Below are 25,604 nucleotides of genomic sequence, written 5' to 3'. Positions count from 1 at the left end.
AGTGGGTTGTCATGTCCTCCTCCAGGGAATCTTCCTGACCCAGATATCAAATGCTTGTCTCTGGCATCTGCCTGCATTGGTAGGTGTGTTCTTTACCACTAACACCACCTCTATATAGAAAACAGTAAATACGTGGTTTAGTCATAAAAGTAAGGTGACATAAGCATTACGTTAGACTGGAGAATTTCCTTCAAATTATGTAGTCATTCCTGGAATTTGCAACACACACAAACAATGCATAACAGGTTGATAATCACAGGGTGCATAGGAGAGATCCTGGCAAGGTGAATCTTACCAAGCAATTTTATTTTTGTGTTTACAAAAACAGTTGTCATATTTTTGTTTTATATATTCTTCGTATGACCACTTGAAGGTAAGGTAAGTATTATTATGTTTCCCTTTGATAGGGGAAAAAACTGAAACAATGGGGTCTATATAAATTGTGCAAGGACTTTAGCCCATCCTTCCTCCCAATATTGTTACTCTCTTGATGGTGTTCATTGATGCACAGAAGTTTTAATTTTTAACAAGTCCAGTTTCTCTATGTTCACTTCACCTTTGGCTGTCTTATTTTAAAGGCAATGACCTACCACAAGACCACAAAAATTTACACTTATGTTTCTTCCAAGACTTTAGTAGTTTTAGTAACTGCATATAGGCATATCCATTTGGAATTAACTTTTTATTGGTATGAGTTTCATAACTTTTTGTGAAGTCCACCTTCAGCATATGGTTATACAGTTGTCCCATCATCACTTGTTGAAAAGATTACTCTTTCCCCAGGGACTTGTACTGACATCCTTGTTAAAATAAGTTACTATCAATAAGTTTTTATGCCTGCATCCTTGGCTGTTACACTCATCTATCTTGAGTCATGTTGTTTTGTAGTAAATTTTACTTTGGAGAATTGACTCTACCAATTTGTTCTTGTCAAGATTTTTCAACTATTTTGGATCCCATGAAGTCCCATGTAAATTCAAAGATATGCCTGTCAATTTCTGAAAAAAATAACTGAGATATTGATAAGGATTGTATTGAATCTACAGGTCAATTTAGTGGAATGCTGCCATATTAACTGTATTATCTTCTGATCCATGAACATGGGATGTTTATCTATTACTTTGAGTCTTCCCTGGCTTCTTTTGGTGATCTTTTATAGTTTCCAGTGTAAAAGTCTACTACTTTCTAACAAGGTATTATTTTTCACACATTCCTTCTCAGAATTGGATTAACCAGTAAACCACATAATTTGCTGTCTTGGATGATGAGGAAAATTCTGAACCGTCATCTTTGTGGGAAAAAAAGATACTTTTTCATGTTTTTTACAAGTGACTCTTCATGGAACCATTGTGGAAGAAAGCATGAAGGGAATGTCTGCTATTCAGATTGCTGGAGAATTTTAGTTTTCTGCTCCACATGGTATGCTCACTTCACTCCCAGCATAGTCAAGGAGTTACAACCCAATTTCCCAGTTTCCTTGGATTAAATCACCTGCTTCAATCTTTTTTCCTATAAAGTGCCTCTAATTGAAGATATATGACAAGGAAATTGAGCTTCAGAAGTCTATCTTAAAATGCAGTAAGAGAGGAAATAAGGTCAAACCCTACATGGAGGGTAAACAACTAACATGGTTTCCCAAGATTTTTCTGGATTATGTCCTAAAAAAAACTTGAGTCACACGCAACCTAGGGCAGTTGGTCTCCATACATGCATGCTTCAACTTCACTGTCCATTTCTAAAGATTACTAACATTTTCATTAGAAAAATATATTTTACTACTCATCATACACTGCACTAAATTGAGAGATTAGGATTCTAATTTCACAGAGCTTAAATGATAAATAAAATGTTTTATCAGAGTAAAATTGGAACCCTGTGATTCTTACATCTTATAAGCTGAGCTGGATAAAAAATATATATTGTTACAGCACAGTTTTGTTTTGTTTACTTATATAACATATTATTACATATATAATAAATTATTTCTTTCTCAGAATGTTACCTAAGCAAGATCTAAACCAAAAGATTTCACCTACAATGAATGCCCTACAAACAGCCACTGACCCCTTTGTATCTCTTTAAACCAAATGGAAAATGACTGGAAATGATCATAATATACTAAATTTAAAATTCCCTTCAGTTGCTGTTGTTTGTCACTAAGTCATGTTCAACTCTGTGGACTGCAGCCCACCAGGTTCTTCTGTCCATGGGATTTCCCAGGCAAGAATACTGGAGTGGGTTGCCATTTTCTTCTCTGGGAGATCTTCTCATCCCGGGGATCAAACCCATATCTCCTGCATTGGCAGGCAGATTTTTTATCACTGAGTTACCTGGGAAGCCTCATCAATGGGTATATGTTGTTCAGTTGATATGTCATGTCTGACTATTTGTGACCCCATTGACTGCAGCACACCTCACCATCTCCTGGAGTCAGAAGATGTCCCTCACCATCCTGTCCTTCACTATCTCCTGGAGTTTGCTTAAGTTCATATCCATTGAATTGGTGATGCCATCCAACCATCTCATCCTCTGTCTTCCTCTGCTCTGTCTGCCATCAATCTTTCCCAGCATCAGGGTCTCTTCCAATGAGTCAGCTCTTCACATCAGGTGACCAAAGTGTTGGAGCTTCAGCTTCAGCATCAGTCCCTTCACCATCAGCATTCAGGGTTGATTTCCTTTAGGACTGACTAGTTTGATCTCCTTGCTTTCCAAGGGACTCTCAAGAGTCTTCTCCAGCACTATGGTTTGAAAGCATTAATTCTTTAGCACTCTGCCTTCTTTGTTGTCCAGTTCTCACATCAGTACATGACTACTGGAAAGACCATAGCCTTGACTATACACGCCTTTGATGGCAAAGTGAAGTCTTTGTTTTCAACACACTGTCTAGGTTTGTCATAGCTTTCCTGCCAAGTAGCAGTCATCTTCTAATTTCATGGCTGCAGTCACTATCCACAGTGATTTTAGAGCCTAAAAAGAGGAAATATGTCACTGCTTCCACCTTTTCCCCTTATATTTGCCATGAAGGGATAGGACCATATGCCATGATCTTAGTTTTTTAACATTAAATTTTAAGCCAGCTTTTTCACTCTCCTCCTTCACCCTCATCAAGAGACTCTTTAGTTCCTCTTTGCTTTCTGACATTAGAGTGGGTATCATCCACATATCTGAGGTTGTTGCTATTGAGTCATTTCCTAGGCAGATAAGAAGTCTAGGGGTCCCAAGGAGAGAGGGGTCTGGAATTCTCAAGGGGGAAGAAAGGACAAACTTTTTTTTTTCCTTCTCTACATTCCTTAGGATTATATAACAATAATGTATCCTGCCTGAGGACAGTCTCTGGATTAAACCTTCTGGCTAATTCTATTATCTTAGAATGTAAATTATGGAAGTAGGTCTGGTGAGGTCTTTACAACCTCCAGACATTCTTTGGATTCATTGCAGAGTATGTATTCACCCTGCTTATTTAACTTCTATGCAGAGTACATCATGAGAAACGCTGGGCTGGAAGAAGCACAAGCTGGAATCAAGATTGCTGAGAGAAATATCAATAACCTCAGATATGCAGATGACACCACCCTTATGGCAGAAAGTGAAGAGGAACTCAAAAGCCTCTTGATGAAAGTGAAAGTGGAGAGTGAAAAAGTTGGCTTAAAGCTCAACATTCAGAAAACTAAGATCATGGCATCCGGTCCCATCACTTCATGGGAAATAGATGGAGAAACAGTGGAAACAGTGTCAGACTTTATTTTTCTGGGCTCCAAAATCACTGCAGATGCTGACTGCAGCCATGAAATTAAAAGATGCTTACTCCTTGGAAGGAAAGTTATGACCAACCTAGATAGCACATTCAAAAGCAGAGACATTACTTTGCCAACAAAGGTTTGTCTAGTCAAGGCTATGGTTTTTCCTGTGGTCATGTATGGATATGAGAGTTGGACTGTGAAGAAGGCTGAGCGCCGAAGAATTGATGCTTTTGAACTGTGGTGTTGGAGAAGACTCTTGAGAGTCCCTTGGACTGCAAGGAGATCCAACCAGTCCATTCTGAAGGAGATCAGCCCTGGGATTTCTTTGGAAGGACTGATGCTAAAGCTGAAACTCCAGTACTTTGGCCACCTCATGCAAAGAGTTGACTCATTGGAAAAGACTCTGATGCTGGAGGGATTGGGGGCAGGAGGAGAAGGGGACGACAGAGGATGAGATGGCTGGATGGCATCACTGACTAGATGGACGTGAGTCTGAGTGCACTACAGGAGTTGGTGATGGACAGGGAGGCCTGGCATGCTGCAATTCATGGGGTCACAAAGAGTCGGACATGACTGAGCGACTGAACTGAACTGATATAACTTCATTGCTAACACTAGCAAGGGTGTACTCTTTCTGCCCCCTTCTGATGCCTATGTCAGAAGCTTTCTCTATCTCCTTTACACTTTAATAAAACTTTATTACATAAAAGCTCTGAGCGATCAAGCCTCGTCTCTGGCCCTGGATTGAATTCTTCTCTTCCGGGGGCCAAGAATCCCCATGTCTTCGCGTGATTCAACTACAACCTTTCACTATTTCTCCCCGAGAACTTAATTCCAGCTTGTAACTCATCCAGCCTGGCATATAGCATGATGTGCTCTGTATATAAGTTGAGTAAACAGAGTGACAATAAACAGCCTTATAAAGTGTCGCAATCCTTTCTCAACCCTGAACTAGTCAATTGTTCCATACAGGGTTCTAACAGTTGCTTCTGGACCCATATTCAGGTTTCTCAGGAGACAGGTAAGATGGTCCCATATTCCCATCTCTTGAAGAGTTTTCCAGTTTGTTACAATCCACACAGTCAGGAGCATGGTCCATGAAATAGAGGTAGATGTTTTTCAGGAATTTCCTTGCTTTCTCTGTGATCCAGCAAATGTTGGTAATTTGATCTCTGGACACTCTGCCTTTTCTAAACCCAACTCAAACATATGGAAATTCTCAATTCATGTACTGCTGAAGCCTAGCTTGGAGGATAGATATTAGTAAAATACCTGCCAATAAATATAGAAAATATGACAGAACTAGATCATGATAACTTTTCGGTAGTAAATGCCCACTAAATGCACTGGGAGAAATTTTGTTGAAAGACAGGTCAATCCCACAAAATTTCCCAAGAGATTACTGATTAATTATGAGGAACAAAGTGTTGTTTTTTTTTTTTTTAAATAATGTTAGATCAGACAGCCACCAAATGAACTAATGATCAATCTCAACATTAAAAATATCAGTGTGACATTGAATATTTCCTGATAAGACATGAAGTAGAAGCATCTCGTTTGTGATAAATAAAGGATTGTGACAAATACATCTGTCCTAAAGCTAATCCAGCCTTTACCCCAAGGTTTGGCAAATTACAATTTTCAGGAAAAATCTGGAAATAAACTGCCTGTTTTTGTAAATAAACTCTGATTGGGTCCTAACCACACCATTCACTGGTTCATTGCCCATAGCTGCTTTCAGGTTACAATATCAAGTTGAGTGCTTGTGAAAGAGAATGCAAGACCACAAAGCCAAAAATATTTACCTTCTGGCTCATTCTAGAAAAAGCTTACAGGAACCTATTCTTTGAGACCAGGTTTTCAGTACACTTGAAATACAGGGGGAAAGCACACAAGTTAAATGACATCACGAGGAAACAATCAGGCAATTACAGAACATAGGAAACTCTTCTAATGTCAGTATCCTTGTAAAAAGTTCGTAAGGTTATTCTAGATCAAAGTGAGAAAAGTGACATGACAATCAAATTCAATGTCAATCTTAGTAGGACTCTGGTTTGGATATATGCTATAAAAATATTTTGGACACAGTTGGGATAATTTGAGTATGCCTCAGATATTTAAAGTTACTTATGAAACTATTGATTTTCTTGGGTGAAATAATAGTATTATAATTATGTAAAGCATATTCTATAAATTTTTCAATGTTTGATGAAGATGTATTAAAGAATAAAGTGTTGCAAAGTCTCCACTGAAAACCACTACGAGGTACCATTTCACACCAGTCAGAATGGCTGCGATCCAAAAGTCTACAAATAATAAATGCTGGAGAGGGTGTGGAGAAAAGGGAACCCTCTTACACTGTTGGTGGGAATGCAAACTAGTACACCCACTATGCAGAACAGTGTGGAGATTCCTTTAAAAACTGGAAATAGAACTGCCTTATGATCCAGCAATCCCACTGCTGGGCATACACACTGAGGAAACCAGAAGGGAAAGAGACACGTGTACCCCAATGTTCATCGCAGCACTGTTTATAATAGCCAGGACATGGAAGCAACCTAGATGTCCATCAGCAGATGAATGGATAAGAAAGCAGTGGTACATATACACAATGGAGTATTACTCAGCCATTAAAAAGAATACATTTGAACCAGTTCTAATGGGCTGGATGAAACTGGAGCCTATTATACAGAGTGAAGTAAGCCAGAAGGAAAAACATAAATACAGTATACTAACGCATATATATGGAATTTAGAAAGATGGTAACAATAACCCGGTGTACGAGACAGCAAAAGAGACACTGATGTATAGAACAGTCTTATGGACTCTGTGGGAGAGGGAGAGGGTGGGAAAATTTGGGAGAATGACATTGAAACATGTAAAATATCATGTAAGAAACGAGTTGCCAGTCCAGGTTCGATACACGATACTGGATGCTTGGGGCTAGTGCACTGGGACGACCCAGAGGGATGGTATGGGGAGGGAGGAGGGAGGAGGGTTCAGGATGGGGAACACATGTATACCTGTGGCGGATTCATTTTGATATTTGGCAAAACTAATACAATTATGTAAAGTTTAAAAATAAAATAAAATTTAAAAAAAAGAAACAAAAGAAACAAATTTATAATCAGTTAATAATTCCTTAAAAACATGCATACTCATGAATTTTTAGGTAGACAAAAAAATGTCTTTTTTAATAAAAAACTAACTTAGTAAATAGATACCTTATAAATATATGAATTGGTATGGCTATGTGGTGATGATTTAAAGTTTAAAACTTAGAAATAAAATAAAATTATTAAAATATAGAAGAAAATAGAGAATACTTAGATTTCTGGCTAGAAAATGGAAACAGGTAACACCAAACTAGTAATGAGAAATATTCATAGAAACTACAAAGTCATGCCTTTCCTTGAACCCAGAGAGAGCTGATATACAACAAAGAAGCCTAAACTCTAAGAAAAGATCATCCACAAATATACCATCAGGAACACTGGCTCACACATACAGTGCACACACACACAAATGATATGACTGTTACAGAAATGATGAAGAGGATTCACCAAAATTTTCTTTTTTTTAATTTTATTTTATTTTTTAACTTTACAATATTGTATTGGTTTTGCCATATATCAACATGCATCTGCCACAGGTATACACGTGTTCCCCATCCTGAATCCTCCAAAATTTTCTTAATTAAAGAAAGTGCTCTCAGCTTTTCTCTGTTGAGTATGATGCTAACTGTGGATTTGTCTTATATGGCCTTTTTCACAAAACTAAAACAGAAAAAATGTAATTTGTATGAAATAGCAAAAGCAATCTTGAGAAAGAAAACAGAACTAGAGGGATGAGGGTCCCTGAAATCAGACTATACTAAAAATCTACAGTTATTCAAAGCAGTATGCTACTGGCACAAAAACAGAAATATACACCAATGGAACAGGATATAAAGTCCAGAAACAAACACATACACCTGTGGTTATGTACTCTATGACAAAGAAGGCAAAAATATACAATGGAGAAGAGACAGTCTCTTCATTAAATGGTGCTGAGAAACTGGACAGCCACATTAAAAAATAAATAAAATTAGAACATTCTCAAATACCATGCAGAAAAATAAACTCAAATGGTTTAAACACCTAAATTTAAGGCCAAATATTATAAGATTCTTAGAGGAAAACATAGACAGAACACTCCTTGACATAAATTGTAACAATATCTTTTTTGATCCCTGGTGGCCCACTGGTTAATGCTGGAGAAGTGGGTTCAATCCCTGGTCGGGGAACTATGATTTCACATGCTGGAGGCAACTGAGCCCACATGCAACTACTGAGCCCACATTTCAGTGAAATATCCCACGTGATGCAATAAAGATCCCACATCCCACCACAATTTATAAGATCTGACATAGCCAAATAAACAGACAAATAAACATTTTTCAAAAGAAAGACCATTTCAGAACTGGAGAAAATATTTTCCAAAGAAGCAAACAACAAGGCATTAATCTCCAAAATATTCAAACAGCTTGTGCAGCTCAATGCTAAAATAAAAGAAAAACAAAAATGGGCAGAAGATCTACATAGATATTTCTCCAAAGAAGGTATGCGTAGGTGTGTGCTCAGTCACTTCAGTCATGTGGGACTCTTTGCACCCCCATGGACTGCAGCCCACCAGCTTCCTCTATCCATGGAATTCTCCAGGCAAGAATATTGCAATGGAATGCCCTCCTCCAGGGGATCTTCCCAAATCAGGGAGTGAACCTGCATCTCCTGCATTGCAGGACCATTCTTTTCCCACTGAGCCACCTGGGAAGCCTACCCCAAATACCCCACATCAGATCAGATCAGATCAGTCACTCAATCGTGTCTGACTCTCTATGACCCCATGAATAACAGCATGCCAGGCCTCCCTGTCCATCACCAACTCCCAGAGTACACTGAGACCCACGTCCATCGAGTCAGTGATGCCATCCAGCCATCTCATCCTCTGTCATCCCCTTCTCCTCTTGCCCCCAATCCCTCCCAGCATCAGAGTCTTTTCCAATGAGTCAACTCTTTGCATGAGGTGGCCAAAGTACTGGAGTTTCAGCTTTAGCATCAGTCCTTCCAAAGAAATCCCAGGGCTGATCTCCTTCAGAATGGACTGGTTGGATCTCCTTGCAGTCCAAGGAACTCTCAAGAGTCTTCTCCAACACCACAGTTCAAAAGCATCAATCCTTTGGTGCTCAGCCTTCTTCACAGTCCAACTCTCACATCCATACATGACCACAGGAAAAACCATAGCCTTGACTAGACGAACCTTTGTTGGCAAAGTAATGTCTCTGCTTTTCAGTATGCTATCTAGGTTGGACATAACTTTCCTTCCAAGGAGTAAGCGTCTTTTAATTTCATGGCTGCCGTCACCATCTGTAGAGATGGCCAAAAAGGATATGAATGATGCTCAACATCACTGATTATTAGAGACATGCAAATCAAAACTGTAAAGAAGTATCACCTCACACTGGTCAGGATGGCCATCACCAAAATTCTACAAACAACAAGTGCTGGAGAAGATGTGGGGGAAAGGGACCCCTCCTACATGTTGGTGGGAATGTAAACTGGTACAGCCACTATGGACAACAGTATGGAGATTTGGGGTGTCAGTGACACTACAGAGCAGCACAGAAGCACTTTATCAGGGGAACGGAGGCCAAGGGAAGAGTGAGGGAATAGGACACCGGTGTTGTCATGTCCAAGAGATGGAGCATGAAGAGCTTTACTTTTAGAACTAGAGGACACCAGTGATCACTGCCTTTCCACATAGATTGGAAAGGGTCATATGAGGACACAATGAGAACAGGGCCAGGTACAAGCCCAGAGAGGGCTTGCTTTCATCAGAAACCAACCCTTCCAGCACTTGATCTTGGACATCCAGCCCCAGAATTGTGAGAAAATAAATTTCAGCTCTTTGAGACACTCATTCTATATTTTGTTGTGGCAGCTCTAGCAGAACTGATAATCATAGTCACATAGAAAACAGTAAAAGTTTAAAAATGCAAACAAACAAAATTATCATAATTCCATCACACAGACTTCCAGAAAATTTGAGGGATATATTTTTCTTATCTTTAAAAACATACCAGGAATATTTTCTTTCACCATCAAATATGAATCTCAACTCTGTTGAGCTTTGTTGAAGAATAAAATCCTTAGTTTTAGACCTGCCAAGGTTTAGGGATGCTTTGGTGGCATGAGGGAAATCTTTGTGGTGATGGAATATTGATGGATCTTGATTGCAGTGACAGTTGCAGGAATCTACATATATGATAAAATGACATGGAATTACACACACACATCATACCAATGTCAGTTTCTTCATTTAAATATTGGACTATCATTATATGAAAATGTAATCTTTGTGGGAAAAAGACTGAAGATTACACAGGACTGCTCGGTAGTGTTTTGCAACTTCCTCTTAATCTATATTTCAAAATAAAACTTAAAAATAAAAAAGTCTGAGTTCTCTGAGCTTGTTCTTGACTTCTTTTTTTTTTTTTTCCCAGCATGGCCCCCATACACCAGTCTTCACTTCCATCCCAAGTGAAGAAACCAAAGAAAGCGAGGCCAACTCCTGCCTCCAGGCCAGACGAGGCATGTGCTTCTTCAACTTCACTGAAGAAAGAAAAAGAATAGCAAGAAGCAATTGAGCATATTGATGAAGTGCAAAATGAGATAGACTTAATGAACAAGCCAGTGAGGAGATTTTGAAAGTAGCATAGAAATATAACAAACTTCACCAACCATTTTTTCAAAAGTGGTCAGAATTGATGGCAAAAATCCCAAAATTTTGGGTAGCAATATTTGATCATCATCCACAAGTGTCTGCACAGCTTGGGGAGGAAGATGAAGAGGCACTACGTTATTTGACAAGAGTCAAAGTGACAGAATTTGAAAACATTAAATCAGGTTCAAGAATAGATTTTTACTTTGATGAAAACCCTTACTTTGAAAACAAAATTCTCTCCAACGAATTTCATCTGAATGAGAGTGGTGACCCATCTTCAAAGTCCACTGAAATCAAATGGAAATCTGAAAAGGATTTGATGAAACAATCAGGTCAAACACAGAATAAAGCCAGCAGGAAGAGACAGCATCAGGAACCAGAAAGCTTCTTCACCTGGTTTACTGATCATTCTGATGCAGGTACAGATGAGTTAGGAGAGGTCATCAAAGATGATATTTGCCAAATCCATTACAGTACTACTTGGTTCCTGACATGGATGATGAGGAAGGGGAAGGAGAAGAAGACAACAATGATGAAGAGGATGAAGGATTGGAAGATACTGATGAAGAAGGGAATGAGAATGAAGGTGAAGAAGATGAGGGGGAGGAAGGAGAGGAAGATGAAGGAGATAGATGACTAATGAAAGGAACGATGGTGGATTCCAACCTTTTTTTATTTTCTCCAGTCCCTGAAAGCAAGTAGCAGTCTTTTTTATTCTCTCCTCTTGTTCTCAGAGCCCTGCTTTTGAAGTCTCTTTTCCCTTTATACCATGGTTCAGAACTTATTTGGGGGGTGGGGGTGGGGGTGGGGAATACCTTGAGAAGAATTCAGTGATGCTAGAAGAATACTAGATTCTTCAGTAAAGAATCTCTACCCATTTCTGTTCCAAATTCATTTTTATCCCTTCCTGTCTCAACAAAAATTTTATGGAATCAACACCACCATGCTCTGTAGGGAAAAAAGAAAAACCTCCTGCTCCCTTAGCTCTGCTGGAAACTGAAGGGTTCTAGGCCCCTGTGTAGTAGTGCATAGAATTCTACCTTTTTTCCTCTCTTCTCTGTATATTGGGCTCAGAGAGTACACTGTGTCTCTATATGAATATGGACAGTTAGCATTTACCAACATGTATCTGTCTACTTTCTCTTGTTTAAAAAAAAGAAAAAATACTTTAAAAACGGGATTTATAGAAGGTTAGAAAGGGTGGGTTTCAGATGTTTGGGTGGGTTAAGTGGGCATTTTGACAACATGGCTTCTCCTTTGGCATGTTTAATTGTGATGTTTAATGCAAATCCTTGCAGTTTAAGGTGACATTTTAAAATAAAATTCTCTCCTAATGATGACTTGAGCCCTGCCGCTTGCTGGGAGAATCAGCAGAACCTGTAGGATCTTATTTGCTATCAAAGTTCTCTATTGTAATTTTGCCCCTGTTTATTCTTAAACTTTTCTTTTTGTTTCACTGGAAAGGAAAGATAATGCTCAGTTTTAAACGTTAAACGTGTACAAGTTGCTTGGTTACAATAAAACTAAATGTGTACACAAAAATATTTTTAATCTGTTAATATATAGCAAATAAATAATTCTATTCACTCTGAACCAAGGTCCTCATACATGCAAAAAGACCAGTAAAATGAGTCTTCATGTTCGATATAGGAGGTCTTCATATATCAAAACAATATAAAAACCACTTTTGAAGAGTCTTGCGCTACAAATACCAGTAATGCTATGCAAATGCTTAGAAATTTCAGGGAAGTAATCATCAGGCAAAACAGGAGGAAGAAACATCCAGACCAGTGATTTCCTGTTAAGTAATGAAAAGCAGGATACGTGTGCGCTAAGTCGCTTCAGTCATGTCCGACTCTATGTGACCCTATGGGCCATAGCCTGCCAGGCTCCTCTGTCCACAAGATTCTCCAGGCAATAATACTGGAGTGGATCACCATGCCCTCGTCCAGGGGATCTTCCCAACACAGCTATCAAACCCATGTCTCTTCAGTCTCCTGCTTTGGCAGGTAGATTCTTTACCACAAGCGCCACCTGGATGAGCCCCATGAAAAGCAGAAGTCATACTGAAAGCCAGAAGTCCCTCCCCCACACACAGAGAAAGACAAGACATCTTCTGTGGCTGGGCTTTCTGCTCTCTGCACCATGAGAAACAAGTATCTAAGTTTGCTTCCAGGTAAGTAGAATTATAACGATGGAGTTAGACAACTAAAGCTGTCCAAGACTCCTTATCCAGTTTGAGAATTTCCTCTGTTCTTTACTTTTAAAAGTTTTTTTCTGGTTTTCCCACTATCTTTACAAAGGAAAGCAGGGAAGGAAATTTAAGAAGGGTATTAACTCAATTATGTTAAGTTCTCAAAGGAGAAGGTTGGTGAAACTTTTAATTAGTTAGTTAATTTATATTTTTGGTTGTGCTGGGTCCTTGCTGTTGTATGTGGGCTTTCTCTGTTTGCTGTGCATGGAGGCTCCTCTTGGTTGCAGTGCAAGGGCTTCTCATTTTTTTGGCAACTCCATCTTTTATTTTTTTAATATAAGTGTATTTATATTAATTGGAGGCTAATTAATTTACAATATTATAGTGGTATTGCCATACATTGACATGAATCCGCCATGGGTGTACATGCGTTCCACATCCTGAACACGCCTCCCACCTCCCTCCCCATCCCATCCCTCTGGGTCATCCCAGTACACCAGCCCCGAGCACCTTGTCTCATGCATTGAACCTGGACTGGCGATCCATTTCACATATGATAATATACATGTTTCGATGCCATTCTCGCAAATCATCCCACCCTCAACCTCTCCCACAGAGTCCAAAAGACTGCTCTATACATCTGTGTCTCTTCTTCTGTCACACATACCGGGTTATCATTACCACCTTTCTAAATTCCATTTATATGCGTTAGTATACTGTATTGGTGTTTTTCTTTCTGGCTTACTTCACTCTGTATAATAGGCTCCAGTTTCATCCACCTCATTAGAACCGATTCAAATGTATTCTTTTTAATGGCTGAGTAATACTCCATTGTGTATATGTACCACAGCTTGCTTATCCATTCATCTGCTGATGAACATCTAGGTTGCTTCCTTATCCTGGCTATTATAAACAGTGCTGTGATGAACATTGTGGTACATGTGCCTCTTTCAATTCTGGTTTCCTTGGTGTGTGTGCCCAGCAGTGGGATTGCTGGGCCATATGGCAGTTCTATTTCTAGTTTTTTAAGGAATCTCCACTGTTCTCCATACTAGCTGTACTAGTCTGGATTCCCACCAACAGTGTAAGAGGGTTCCCTTTTCTCCACTCCCTCTCCAGCATTTATTGCTCATAGACTTTTGGATAGCAGCCATTCTGACTGGCATGAAATGGTACCTCATTGTGGTTTTGATTTGCATTCCGCTGATAATGAGTGATGTTGAGCATCTTCTCATGTGTTTGTTAGTCATCTGTATGTCTTCTTTGGAGAGATGTCTGTTTAGTTCTTTGGCCCATTTTTTGATTGGGTCATTTATTTTTCTGGAATTGAGCTGCAGGAGTTGCTTGTATATTTTTGAGATTAATTCTTTGTCATGCAGAAGCTTTTAAATTTAATTAGGTCCCATTTGTTTATTTTTGCTTTTATTTCCAATATTCTGGTAGGTGGGTCATAGAGGATCCTGCTGTGATTTATGTCGGAGAGTGTTTTGCCTATGTTCTCCTCTAGGAGTTGTATATTTTCTGGTCTTACATTCATATCTTTAATCCATTTTGAGTTTATTTCTGTGTATGGTGTTAGAAAATGCTCTAGTTTCATTATTTTACAAATGGTTGACCAGTTTTCCCAGCACCACTTGTTAAAGAGATTGTCTTTTCTCCATTGTATATTCTTGCCTCCTTTGTCAAAGATAAGGTGTCCATAGGTATGTGGACTTATCTCTGGGCTTTCTATTTTGTTCCATTGATCTATATTTCTGTCTTTGTGCCAGTACCATACTGTCTTGATGACTGTGGCTTTGAAGTCAGGCAAGTTGATTCCTCCCGTTCCATTCTTCTTTCTCAAGATCGCTTTGGCTATTCGAGGTTTTTTGTATTTCCATACAAATTGTGAAATTATTTGTTCTAGTTTTCTGAAAAATACTGTTGGTAGCTTGATAGGGATTGCATAGAATCTACAGATTGCTTTGGGTAATATACTCATTTTCACTATATTGATTCTTCCAATCCATGAACATGGTCTATTTCTCCATCTACTTATGTCCTATTTAATTTCTTTCACCAGTGTTTTATAGTTTTATATATATAGATCTTTTATTTCTTTAGATAGATATATTCCTAAGTATTTAATTCTTTTCATTGCAATGGTGAATGGAATTGTTTCCTTAATTTCTCTTTCTGTTTTCTCATTGGTAGTGTATAGGAATGCAAGGGATTTCTGTGTGTTAGCTTTATATCCTGCAACCTTACTATATTCATTGATTAGCTCTAGTAATTTTCTGCTGGAGTCTTTAGGGTTCTATGTAGAGGATCATGTCATCTGAAAACAGTGAGAGTTTTACTTCTTCTTTTCCAATTTGGATTCCTTCTATTTCTTTTTCTGCTCTGATTGCTGTGGCCAAAACTTCCAAAACTATGTTGAATAGTAGTCGTGAGAGTGGGCACCCTTGTTGTTTTCCTGACTTTAGAGGAAATTATTTCAATTTTTCACCATTGAGGATAATGTTTGGTGTGGGTTTGTCATATATAGCTTTTATTATGTTGAGGTATGTTCTTTCTATTCCTGCTTTCTGGAGAGTTTTTATCATAAATGGATGTTAATGAATTTTGTCAAAGGCTTTCTTTGCATCTATTGAGATAATCATATGATTTTTATCTTACAATTAGTTAATGTGGTGTATTACATTCATTGATTTGCGGATATTAAACAATCTTTGTATCCCTGGGATAAAGCCCACTTGGTCATGATGTATGATCTTTTTCATATGTTGTTGGATTCTGATTGCTAGAATTTTGTTAAGGATTTTTGCATCTATGTTTATCAGTGATATTGACCTGTAGTTTTCTTTTTTGTGGCATCTTTGTCAAGTTTTGGTATTAGGGTGATGGTGGCCTCATAGAATGAGTTTGGAAGGGTACATTCCCCTGCAATTTTCTGGAAGAGTTTGAGTAGGATAGGTGTTCAGTTCAATTCACTTCAGTCGTTCAGTCCTGTCCGACTCTGTGATCCCATGAATCGCAGCATGACAGGCCTCCCTGTCCATCACCAACTCCCGGAGTTCACTCAAACTCATGTACATCAAGTCGGTAATGCCATCCAGCTATCACATCCTCTGTCGTCCCCTTCTCTTCTTGCCCCCGATCCCTCCCAGCATCAGTCTTTTCCAATGAGATAGTTCTTTGTATGAGGTGGCCAAAGTATTAGAGTTTCAGCTTTAGCATCAGTCCTTCCAATGAACACCCAGGACTGAACTCCTTTAGAATGGACTGGTTGGATCTCCTTGCAGTCCAAGGGACTCTCAAGAGTCTTCTCCAGCACCACAGTTCAAAAGCATTAATTCTTAGGCACTCAGCTTTCTTCACAGTCCAACTCTCACTTCCACACATGACCACTGGAAAAACCATAACCTTGACTACATGGACCTTTGTTGGCAAAGTAATGTCTCTGCACTTTAATATGCTATCTAGGTTGGTCATGACTTTCCTTCCAAGGAGTAAGTGTCTTTTAATTTCATGGCTGCAATCACCATCTGGAGTGATTTTGGAGCCCCAAAATTAAAGTCTGACACTGTTTCCTCTGTTTCCCCATCTATTTGCCATGAAGTGATGGGACCAGATGCCATGATCTTAGTTTTCTGAATGTTGAGCTTTAAGCCAACTTTTTCACTCTCCTCTTTCACTTTCATCAAGAGGCTTTTTAGTTCCTCTTCACTTTAGCCCTTCTCTAAATTTTTGGTAGAATTCAGCTGTGAAGCCGTCTTTTCCTGGGCTTTTGTTTGCTGGAAGATTTCTGATTACAGTTTCAATTTCCGTGCTTGTGGTGTGTCTGTTAAGATTTTTCTATTTCTTCCTGTTTCAGTTTTGGAAAGTTGTGCTTTTCTAAGAATTTGTCCATTTCTTCCAAGTTTTCCATTTTATTGGCATATAGTTGCTGATAGTATTCTTTTATGATCCTTTGTATTTCTGTGTTGTCTGTTATGATCTCTCCATTTTCATTTCTAATTTTGTTGATTTCATTCTTTTCCCTTTGTTTCTTAATGAGTCTGTCTAATGGTTTGTCAATTGTATTTAGCCTCTCAAAGAACCAGCTTCAGATCAGATCAGATCAGATCAGTCACTCAGTCGTGTTTGACTCTTTGCAACCCCATGAATCCCAGCACGCCAGGCCTCCCTGTCCATCACCAACTCCTGGAGTTCACTCAGACTCACGTCCATCGAGTCAGTGATGCCATCCAGCCATCTCATCCTCTGTCGTCCCCTTCTCCTCCTGCCCCCAATCCCTCCCAGCATCAGAGTCTTTTCCAATGAGTCAACTCTTCACATGAGGTGGCCTGCCAGGGTCCAGCCCTGGCTGATCCAGGGTATTTGAAGGAGAGATGGCGTAGGCGAGGATCAGGAAATAATTGCTTAATTAAACGTTAATTAAGGATATAAAGAGTAATAGAATAAGGATAGCTCAGTAGGAAAATTCAGTGGAGAAAAGAGGCTGAGTAGCTTGGTTTATGCGGGAGACCAATAAAACTTCAAGACAAGAAGTTTGCACCACTTACGTAGGCCACAGGCGTCCTTCCGTTCTCCCAAAGGAGAGGAGACACTGAGGCCTCCCCAGTCGGATCTTAGAAGCCCAGGCATACTTAGCAAGCACGGCGGGTTCCGGGCTCCAGATGGAGACTCAGCCAGAATTTGGGAGAGAGAGCGACATGGGGAGACCAGTATTTCGAGAAACTGATCCCAATTCTTTATTTTCCATGGTCTACTTTTATACATTGAGATGTTATGCAAAAGTCACGGGGGGTCAGCAGTCCTGACTTTTATCAAAGTCAGGTGTTTCATACAAATGTATAGAGAGGTCTTAGGGGTGTTACATCATCTTCTGGCCAGGGGGCCTGCTGACAATTTACGACCCTCTCCTTGTGACAGCTGTCAGTCAGCCAGGACACTTATTTCTCCAGGGGTGATTATTCTTAAAACAGACACCACCCAAATAAAGTTACATTCCTATAGGGTGAGGGTGTAGTGGGTTTTAGTTAAGGAAAGAATTTACTTAGCCTAAGGTCTAACGTGGTTAATATCAAAGGTTAATACTTATTTCTTCTATATATTCATTAATGTGTGTAAGGGCAGGGGATATGGAGACTTAGCAACAAACATTGGCTCAACAAATGAAAAACCCTTCACCAATACAATTTCTAATCAGCCCATTATACTTATACTAATAGTTTTCTAACTTTTCTAAGGAACCTGTTTTTAGAAGGTTTAAAGCATCTCGTGCCTCTCACGGTTGGGAGGCTGTGAGCAATCACATGTGGCCGGACAAGCCTGTCAGGCAGGCTAGAGAACTTTGAGAGGAGTTTGTAGGTTGAAACACTCTTGTCACACCCAGGAGTTTTTATTAACTGGAGCTCTAAGTTAACTCCTTCTCCAAAAGAGGTGGTGGGGGACAGCCCCCCGTAAAGTCAGAGGTGTAGGTAGGAGCACAAAGTAGTAAAGCAGTAAGGCTCTGGTTATGGGGGTAGATGCTCGAGGATTTCCAGGGGGACTCCTGAGGCTCAATCCCACCTTTGCGTATGTCGAGCCTCCTTCCTCATGACCTTTGCCACGGGCGGAGTACCTCACTCTGGCCCCCAACAGTGGCCAAAGTACTTCAGTTTCAGCTTTAGCATCATTCCTTCCAAAGAAATCCCAGGCCTGATCTCCTTCAGAATGGACTGGTTGGATCTCCTTGAAGTCCAAGGGACTCTCAAGAGTCTTCTCCAACACCACAGTTCAAAAGCATCAATTCTTCGGCGCTCAGCCTTCTTCATTGTCCAACTCTCACATCCATACATGACCACAGGAAAAACCATAGCCTTGACTAGACGAAACTTTGCTGGCAAAGTAATGTCTCTGCTTTTGAATATGCCATCTAGGTTGGTCATAACTTTCCTTCCAAGGAGTAAGCATCTTTTAATTTCATGGCTGCAGTCACTATCTGTAGTGATTTTGGAGCCCAGAAAAATAAAGTCTGACCAGCTTGGCTTTGTTGATTTTTGCTGTGGTCTCCTGTTTCTTTTGCATTTATTTCTGCCTTAGTTTTTAAGATTTCTTTCTCCTACTAACCCTGGGGTTCTTCATTTCTTCCTTTTCTAGTTGCTTTAGGTGTAGAGTTAGGTTATTTGTTTGACTTTTTTCTTATATATTGAGATAAGCTTGTATTGCTATGAACCTTCCCCTTAGCACTGCTTTTACAGTGTCCCATAGGTTTTGGGTTGTTGTGTTTTCATTTTCATTCATTTTTATGTATCTTTTGATTTCGCTTTTATTTCTTCTGTGATTTGTTGGTTATTCAGCAGCATGTTGTTCAGCCTCCATACGTTGGAATTTTTAATAGCTTTCCCCCTGTAATTGACATTTAATCTTACTGCACTGTGTTCAGAAAAGATGCTTGGAATGATTGAATTTTTTTAATTTACCAAGACTAGATTTATGGCCCAGGATGTCATCAATCCTGGAGAAGGTTCCATGTGCACTTGAGAAAAAGGTGAAATTCGTTGTCTTGGGGTAAAATGTCCTATAGATATCAATTATGTCTAACTGTCTATTGTATCATTTAAAGTTTGTGTTTCCTTGTTAGTTTTCTGTTTAGTTGAGCTATCCATAGGTGTGAGTGGTGTATTAAAGTCTCCCACTATTATTGTGTTATTGTTAATTTCCCCCTTTTTACTTGTTAGCATTTCCCTTACATAATGTGATGCTCCTATGTTGGGTGCATATATATTTATAATTGTTGTATATTCTTCTTGGATTGATCCTTTGATCATTATGTAGTATCCTTCTCTGTCTCTTTTCACAGCCTTTATTTCAAAGACTATTTTATCTGATATGAGTATTGCTGCTCTTGCTTTTTTTTTTTTTTTTTTTTTTTTTGTCTCCAATTGCATGAAACATCTTTTTTCAGCCCTTCACTTTCAGTCTGTATGTTTCCCTTGTTTTGAGGTGGGTCTCTTGTAGACAGCATATATAGGGGTCTTGTTTTTGTGTCCATTCAGCCAGTCTTTGTCTTTTGGTTGGGGCATTCAACCCATTTACATTTAAGGTAATTATTGATAAATATGATCCAGTTGCCATTTACTTTGTTGTTTTGGGTTCGAGTTTATCCACTTTTCTGTGTTTTCTGTCTAGAGAAGATCCTTTAACATTTGTTGGAGAGCTAGCTGGTTTGGTGGTGCTGAATTCTCTCAGCTTCTGCTTGTCTGTAAAGCTTTTGATTTCTCCTTCATATTTGAATGAGATCCTTGCTGGGTACAGTAATCTGGGTTGTAGGTTTTTCTCTTTCGTCACTTTAACTATGTCCTGCCATTCCCTTCTGGCCTGAAGAGTTTCTATTGAAAGATCAGCTGTTATCCTTATGGGAATCCCCTTGTGTGTTATTTGTTGTTTTTCCCTTGCTGCTTTTAATATTTGTTCTTGTGTTTGATATTTGTTAATTTGATTAATATGTGTCTTGGGGTGTTTCGCCTTGAGTTTATCCTGTTTGGGACTCTCTGGGTTTTTTGGATTTAGGTAATTATTTCCTTCCCCATTTTAAGGAAGTTTTCAACTATTATCTCCTCAAGTATTTTCTCATGGTCTTTCTTTTCATCTTCTTTTTCTGGGACTCCTATGATTCGAATGTTGGGGCATTTAACATTGTCCCCGAGGTCTCTGAGATTGTACTCATTTCTTTTAATTCTTTTTTCTTTTTTCCTCTCTGATTCATTTATTTCCACCATTCTATCTTCTACCTCACTTATCCTATCTTCCTCCTCTGTTATTCTACTTTTGGTTCCCTCCAGAGTGTTTTTGGTCTCATTATTGCCTTATTCATTATATAATGACTCTTTTTTATTTCTTCTAGGCCCTTGTTAAACATTTCTTGCACCTTTTCAATCCTTGTCTCCAGGTTATTTATCTGTAACTCCATTTTATTTTCAAGATTTTGAATCATTTTTACTATCATCATTCGGACTTCTTTATCAGGTAGATATCCTATCTCTTCCTCTTTTGTTTGGTTTGGTGGGCATTTATCCTGTTCCTTTACTTGCTGAGTATTTCTCTGCCTTTGCATCTTGTTTATATTGCTCTGTTTCGGGTAGCCTTTCCATATTCTGGCAGTTTGTGGTTCCTCTTTATTGTGGAGGTTTCTTGCTGCCGGTGGGGCTGGAAGGGTGGCTTGTCAAGGTTTCTAGGTTAGGAAATCTTATGTCAGTGTTCTGGTGGATGGAGCTCGATCTCTTCTCTCTGGAGTGCAATGAAGTGCCCAGTAATGAGTTTTGAGATATCTATGGGTTTGCTGTGACTTTGGGCAGCCTGTATATTGAAGCTCAGGGCTATGTCCCTGTGTTGCTGGAGAGTTTGCATGGTATGTCTTGCTCTGGAACTGGTTGGCTCTTGGGTGGTGCTTGGTTTCAGTTTAGGTATGGAGGCTTTTGATGAGCTTTTATCGATTAATGTTCCCTGGAGTCAGGAGTTCTCTGGTGTTCTCAGGTTTTGGACTTAAGCCTCCTGCCTCTGGTTTTCAGTCTTATTCTTACAGTAGCCTCAAGACTTCTCCATCTCTATAGCACCAATGATAAAACATCTTGGTTAATGATGAAAAGTTTCTCCACAGTGAGGGACACCCAGAGAGGTTCACAGTGTTACCTGGAGAAGAGAAGAGGGAGGAGGGAGATAAAGGGGACCAGGAGAAGAAGATGGGGGATCAAAAGCAGAGAGAGCAATCTAGCTAGTAATCATTTCCCTATGTGCTCTCCACAGTCTGGACTGCTTAGAGATGTTCATGGAGTTACACAGAGAAGAGACGAGGGAGAAAAGAGACAGAGGTGGCCAGGAGGATAAAAGGGAGAATCAAAAGGAGAGAGACAGATCCAGCCAGTAATCAGTTCCCTAAGTGTTCTCCACAGCCTGGAACACACAAAGAGATTCACAGAGTTGGGTAGAGAAGAGAAGTGGGAGGGAGGAGATAGAGGCAACCTAGTGGAGAAAAAGGAGAGTCAAAAGGGGGAGAGATCAGTCAAGCTAGTAATCTTGCTCCCAAGTAAAACTGGGTACTGAAGATTGGGTTCTTAAAGGTACAAAATTGATAACAAATATCAAAAGCAAAGATTAAAAATCTAGGGTACAGGCTAGACTCTCAAAAATACAATATTAAAAAAACAGAACAAAGTCACAAAAATAATAAAATATATATGTGAAGTTTGCCTAAAAATAGGGTCTTTTTTTTTTTCAAGGTAATAGTAGCTTAAAAAATGAAAATTAAAGGAGGAATACTTAATTTTTTTAATTTTTTAATTTAAAAAATGATAATAATAAAAATGTATCTAGGAATTTCTCTGGAGCTGTTGCGGACAGTGTGGGGTCAATTCATTTTCAGATAGTTCCTTGATCCAGCTTATACTTCTCAAGATCTATAGGCCCCTTCCTATGTAGTCAGTGCTAACTACAGGGTTTTAATCTTTTGCACCTGTCACTTCCAAAGTGGTTCCCTCTGTTTATTTTAGCTTCTTCTGTTTGCTGGTCTCTACAGTGTGTAATTTCTGCCCTGACACAAGAGGGCGATGGTGGTCACTTTCTTAGGCTCACTTGTTCAGTCGTGCTGTGGGGAGGGAGGAACACTGCAAACAAATATCACTGGCGTGTGTGTGGAGTGCTCACAGTGTCTCGGCCACACTGGGTTTGCCCCTGCTCACAGCGTGTGTGCTTTCATGGTCTACACTTCTCAGGCTCTAGATTGCTCTGCTGGAACAGTCTGAGGTGGGCCCTGGGTTGCGTGCACTTCCCAGGCTTAAGCCACTCAGGTTCAGGTTCTCAGGTACTCCACAAAGGCACAGACTGGGTTGGGCCTGCATTCTGTGCCCGTCCCAGGTCCAAGCAGCTCAGATGATCAGGTGCTTGGCGAGCACAGTCACCCCCAGGTGGGGGGTGCGTCTTATCCCCTCCCCCATCTCAGCCGCTCAGTTTTCTGGGTGCACAATGGGCGCACCTTCTCAGGTGTGCCGTGTGTCTCTTCTGGGGAGCTGATCTCTGGCTATGACCCTCCCGGTGAATGTCAACCATCCAGAATCCCAAGAAGTCTTGGTTAGCAATGAAGCCTGGTTTCAGTTTGGTAGAGGATGCCTCTCTGGAGCCACGATTGCCCCCTTCCAGCTCTGGCTGCTCCCGCCTGCCTGTCTCCCGTGGGGGATGGGCCAGTCCACAGCTGGCTAGCTCTGCTCAGTCCTTTGTTCTGTGAGCAGGCCTGGCAGTGTCTTAGGTTAGAGCTTTTCACTGGATAGTTCTCTCTTTCTCTCTCTCTCTCTCTCTCTCTCTCTCTCTCTCTCTCTCTAGCTCTCTCTCTGGCTATCCCCCAGTCTGGGTTGATATCTCATGTTAGTTCCCCCAGATTGTCGTCGGGGCATTCAGGCCAGGTCCTTACCCTAAGCAATGCAGCCCTCGCCTCCCTGCCCAGCCCCCACTTGCTAGCGGTGGATGCTAGCATCTGGGCTGCTTTTCCGCTGGAAGTTGCCGTTAGGCACAGAATCTGTCAGGTTTAAGTAGGTATTTATTTATTTTTCCTTGCACTTATGTTGCCCTATGAGATTCCAAGACTTGCCACAGACCCGCAGGTGAGAGTGTTTCCTCGTGTTTGGAAACTTCTCTCTTTTTTAAGACTCCCTTCCTGGGACAGATCTCCGTCCCTACCTCTTTTGTCTCTCATATCTTTTATATTTTGTCCCATCTCCTTTCAAAGACGATGGGCTGCCTTTCTGGTGCCTGATGACCTCTACCAGCATTCAGAAGTTGTTTTGTGGAATTTGCTCAGGCTTCAAATGTTCTTTCCATGAATTTGTGGGGGAGAAAGTGGTCTCCCTGTCCTATTCCTCCACCATCTTAGGACCACCCCCAACTCCCTCTTTTAAAAAACTTCGTATTACATATTGGCATATAGCTGATTAAGGGATAGGCTAGCTACTCCAATATTCTTGGGCGTCCATTGTGGTTCAGCTGGTAAAGAATCGCAAGCAATGTGGGAGACCTGGGTTTGATCCCTAGGTTGGGAAGATTCCCAGGAAAAGGGAAAGGCTACCCACTCTGCTATTCTGGCCTGAACAATTCCATGGACTGTATAGTCCATGGGGTCCAAAGAGCCGGACAAAACTGAGCGACTTTCACTTTTACTTTTCATAGCCGATTAACAATGTTATGATAGTTTCAGGTGGGCAGCAAAGGGACTCAGCCATACATCTATATGAACCCATTCTCCTCCAAACTCTGGTGGCTTCTCATTGCAGAGCATGGGCTCTATGTGTGTGGCTGTGGCTCACGGGGTTAAGTTGTTCTGCAGCATGTGGGACCATCCGGACCAGGAATTGAATTTGTGTCCCCTGCATTGGCAGGCAGATTCCTGCCCATTGGACTACCAGGAAAGTCCCAAGTTGGTGAAATACATTCCTAGTGAAACTTAACTAAGATTTCTCATTTTACCACCTATATTAGCCCAGGTTCTCAAGAGGAACAGAACCAATAGGATGAATCAATAGAGGTGAGAAAGGATTTTATTTAAGAAACTGATTCATGAAATTGTGGAGGTTGGAAAGCCCAAAAACCTCAAGAACCAGCAGCACACTGGAAACCCAGGATGACCTGATGTTGCATCTCACATTCGAGGGCCTCCAGAAGCTTTTTTTTTTTTTTTTTTTTCTTCAAGGAGATCAATTTTCTTTTTCCTCTTAGGCCTTTAACTGATTGGATGAGGTTCACCTAAATTATGGAGGGTAATGTGCTTTATTCAGAGTCTACTGATGTAAATGTTAACTCAGAAACAGACTCACTGACTTAGAAAATAAGCTTATGATTACAGGGGGGAAGTAGGGGATGAGAGATAGATTGGGAGTTTGGGATTCACATGTACCCACTGCTATATTTAACATAGATAATCAACAAGCACCTATTGCATAGCACAGGGAACTCTACTCAATATTCTGTAATAGCCTAAATGCAAAAATAATTTGTAAAAGAATAGATATACGTATATGTGTAATGAATCACTTTGCTATACACTTGAAACTAACACAACATTGTTAATCAACTGTGATCCACTATAAGATAAAGATGGAAGAAATTATTTTTCCTGCCAAACAATGCTAGTTCATGTAACACCTTCACAGCAATATCCAGACTAGTGTGAGACCAAATATGTGGGTACAGCGGCCCAGCCACATTACTACATAAAATTAACCATAATATCAACTAAACCTTATTAGTCTTCAGTCATCTACAACTGAAATAAAGCTTATGCCATTATGCTATTACTACCATTGCACTCATTTGATCAAACCAGTCAATTCTAAAGAAAATCAACTCTGAATATTCTTTGAAAGGAGTGATGCTGAAGCTGAAGCTCCAATACTTAGGCTACCTGATGCAAAGAGCTGACACACTGGGGGGGAAAAAAAAAACGCTGATGCTGGGAAAAATCGAGGGCATGAGGAGAAGGGGGCAATAGAAGAGGAGATGTTTGGATAGCATCATTGACTCAAGGGACATGAGTTTCAGCAAACTCTGGGAGGTAGTGGAGGACAGAGAAGCCTGATGTGCTGCAGTCTATGGGGCCACAAAGAGTTGGACACGGCTTAACAACTGAAGAACAACTCATTTTGCATTGGGGAAATTGTGCTTCAAAGGACAGGTGACATTTCCAAAGACACGTCGCCATCAAGTGAAAGTTTGTATGCAGACTTGGGTCTTCAAATCCATTCTCCACCAGGATCCTCTGTCACATAACAGTGTTGAAATGGCAGTACAGCCTGAAGAGGAATTCTTTTTTATCTTTGCCTCAGAAGAAATATCCTGTAAAGCACACAGCTCTGAAAAGATTTTTCTTAGGGTTCAACTTCTCACTTGGATGGGATCAC

The 25,604-nt window shown here is 40.1% G+C and overlaps 1 protein-coding gene and 1 pseudogene across 1 annotated transcript in view; both read left to right on the top strand.

The window, feature by feature from the left end:
* Positions 1 to 10,264: 10,264 nt before the first annotated feature.
* Positions 10,265 to 11,138, top strand: LOC113896382 (annotated as a pseudogene).
* Positions 11,139 to 12,620: 1,482 nt separating this feature from the next.
* The window catches only part of ADGRE2 (adhesion G protein-coupled receptor E2), a 66,695-nt gene continuing 53,711 nt past the window's right edge, over positions 12,621 to 25,604 (top strand). Inside the window, 1 exon segment of the mRNA XM_027548026.1 lies at positions 12,621 to 12,678. Coding sequence (XP_027403827.1) covers positions 12,648 to 12,678 — 31 coding nt within the window. The 5' untranslated portion in view covers positions 12,621 to 12,647.

Source organism: Bos indicus x Bos taurus, chromosome 7 (genome assembly GCF_003369695.1).
Source record: "Bos indicus x Bos taurus breed Angus x Brahman F1 hybrid chromosome 7, Bos_hybrid_MaternalHap_v2.0, whole genome shotgun sequence".
NCBI classification, from domain to species: Eukaryota; Metazoa; Chordata; class Mammalia; order Artiodactyla; family Bovidae; genus Bos; species Bos indicus x Bos taurus.
This window is presented reverse-complemented; position numbering and strand designations above follow the sequence as displayed.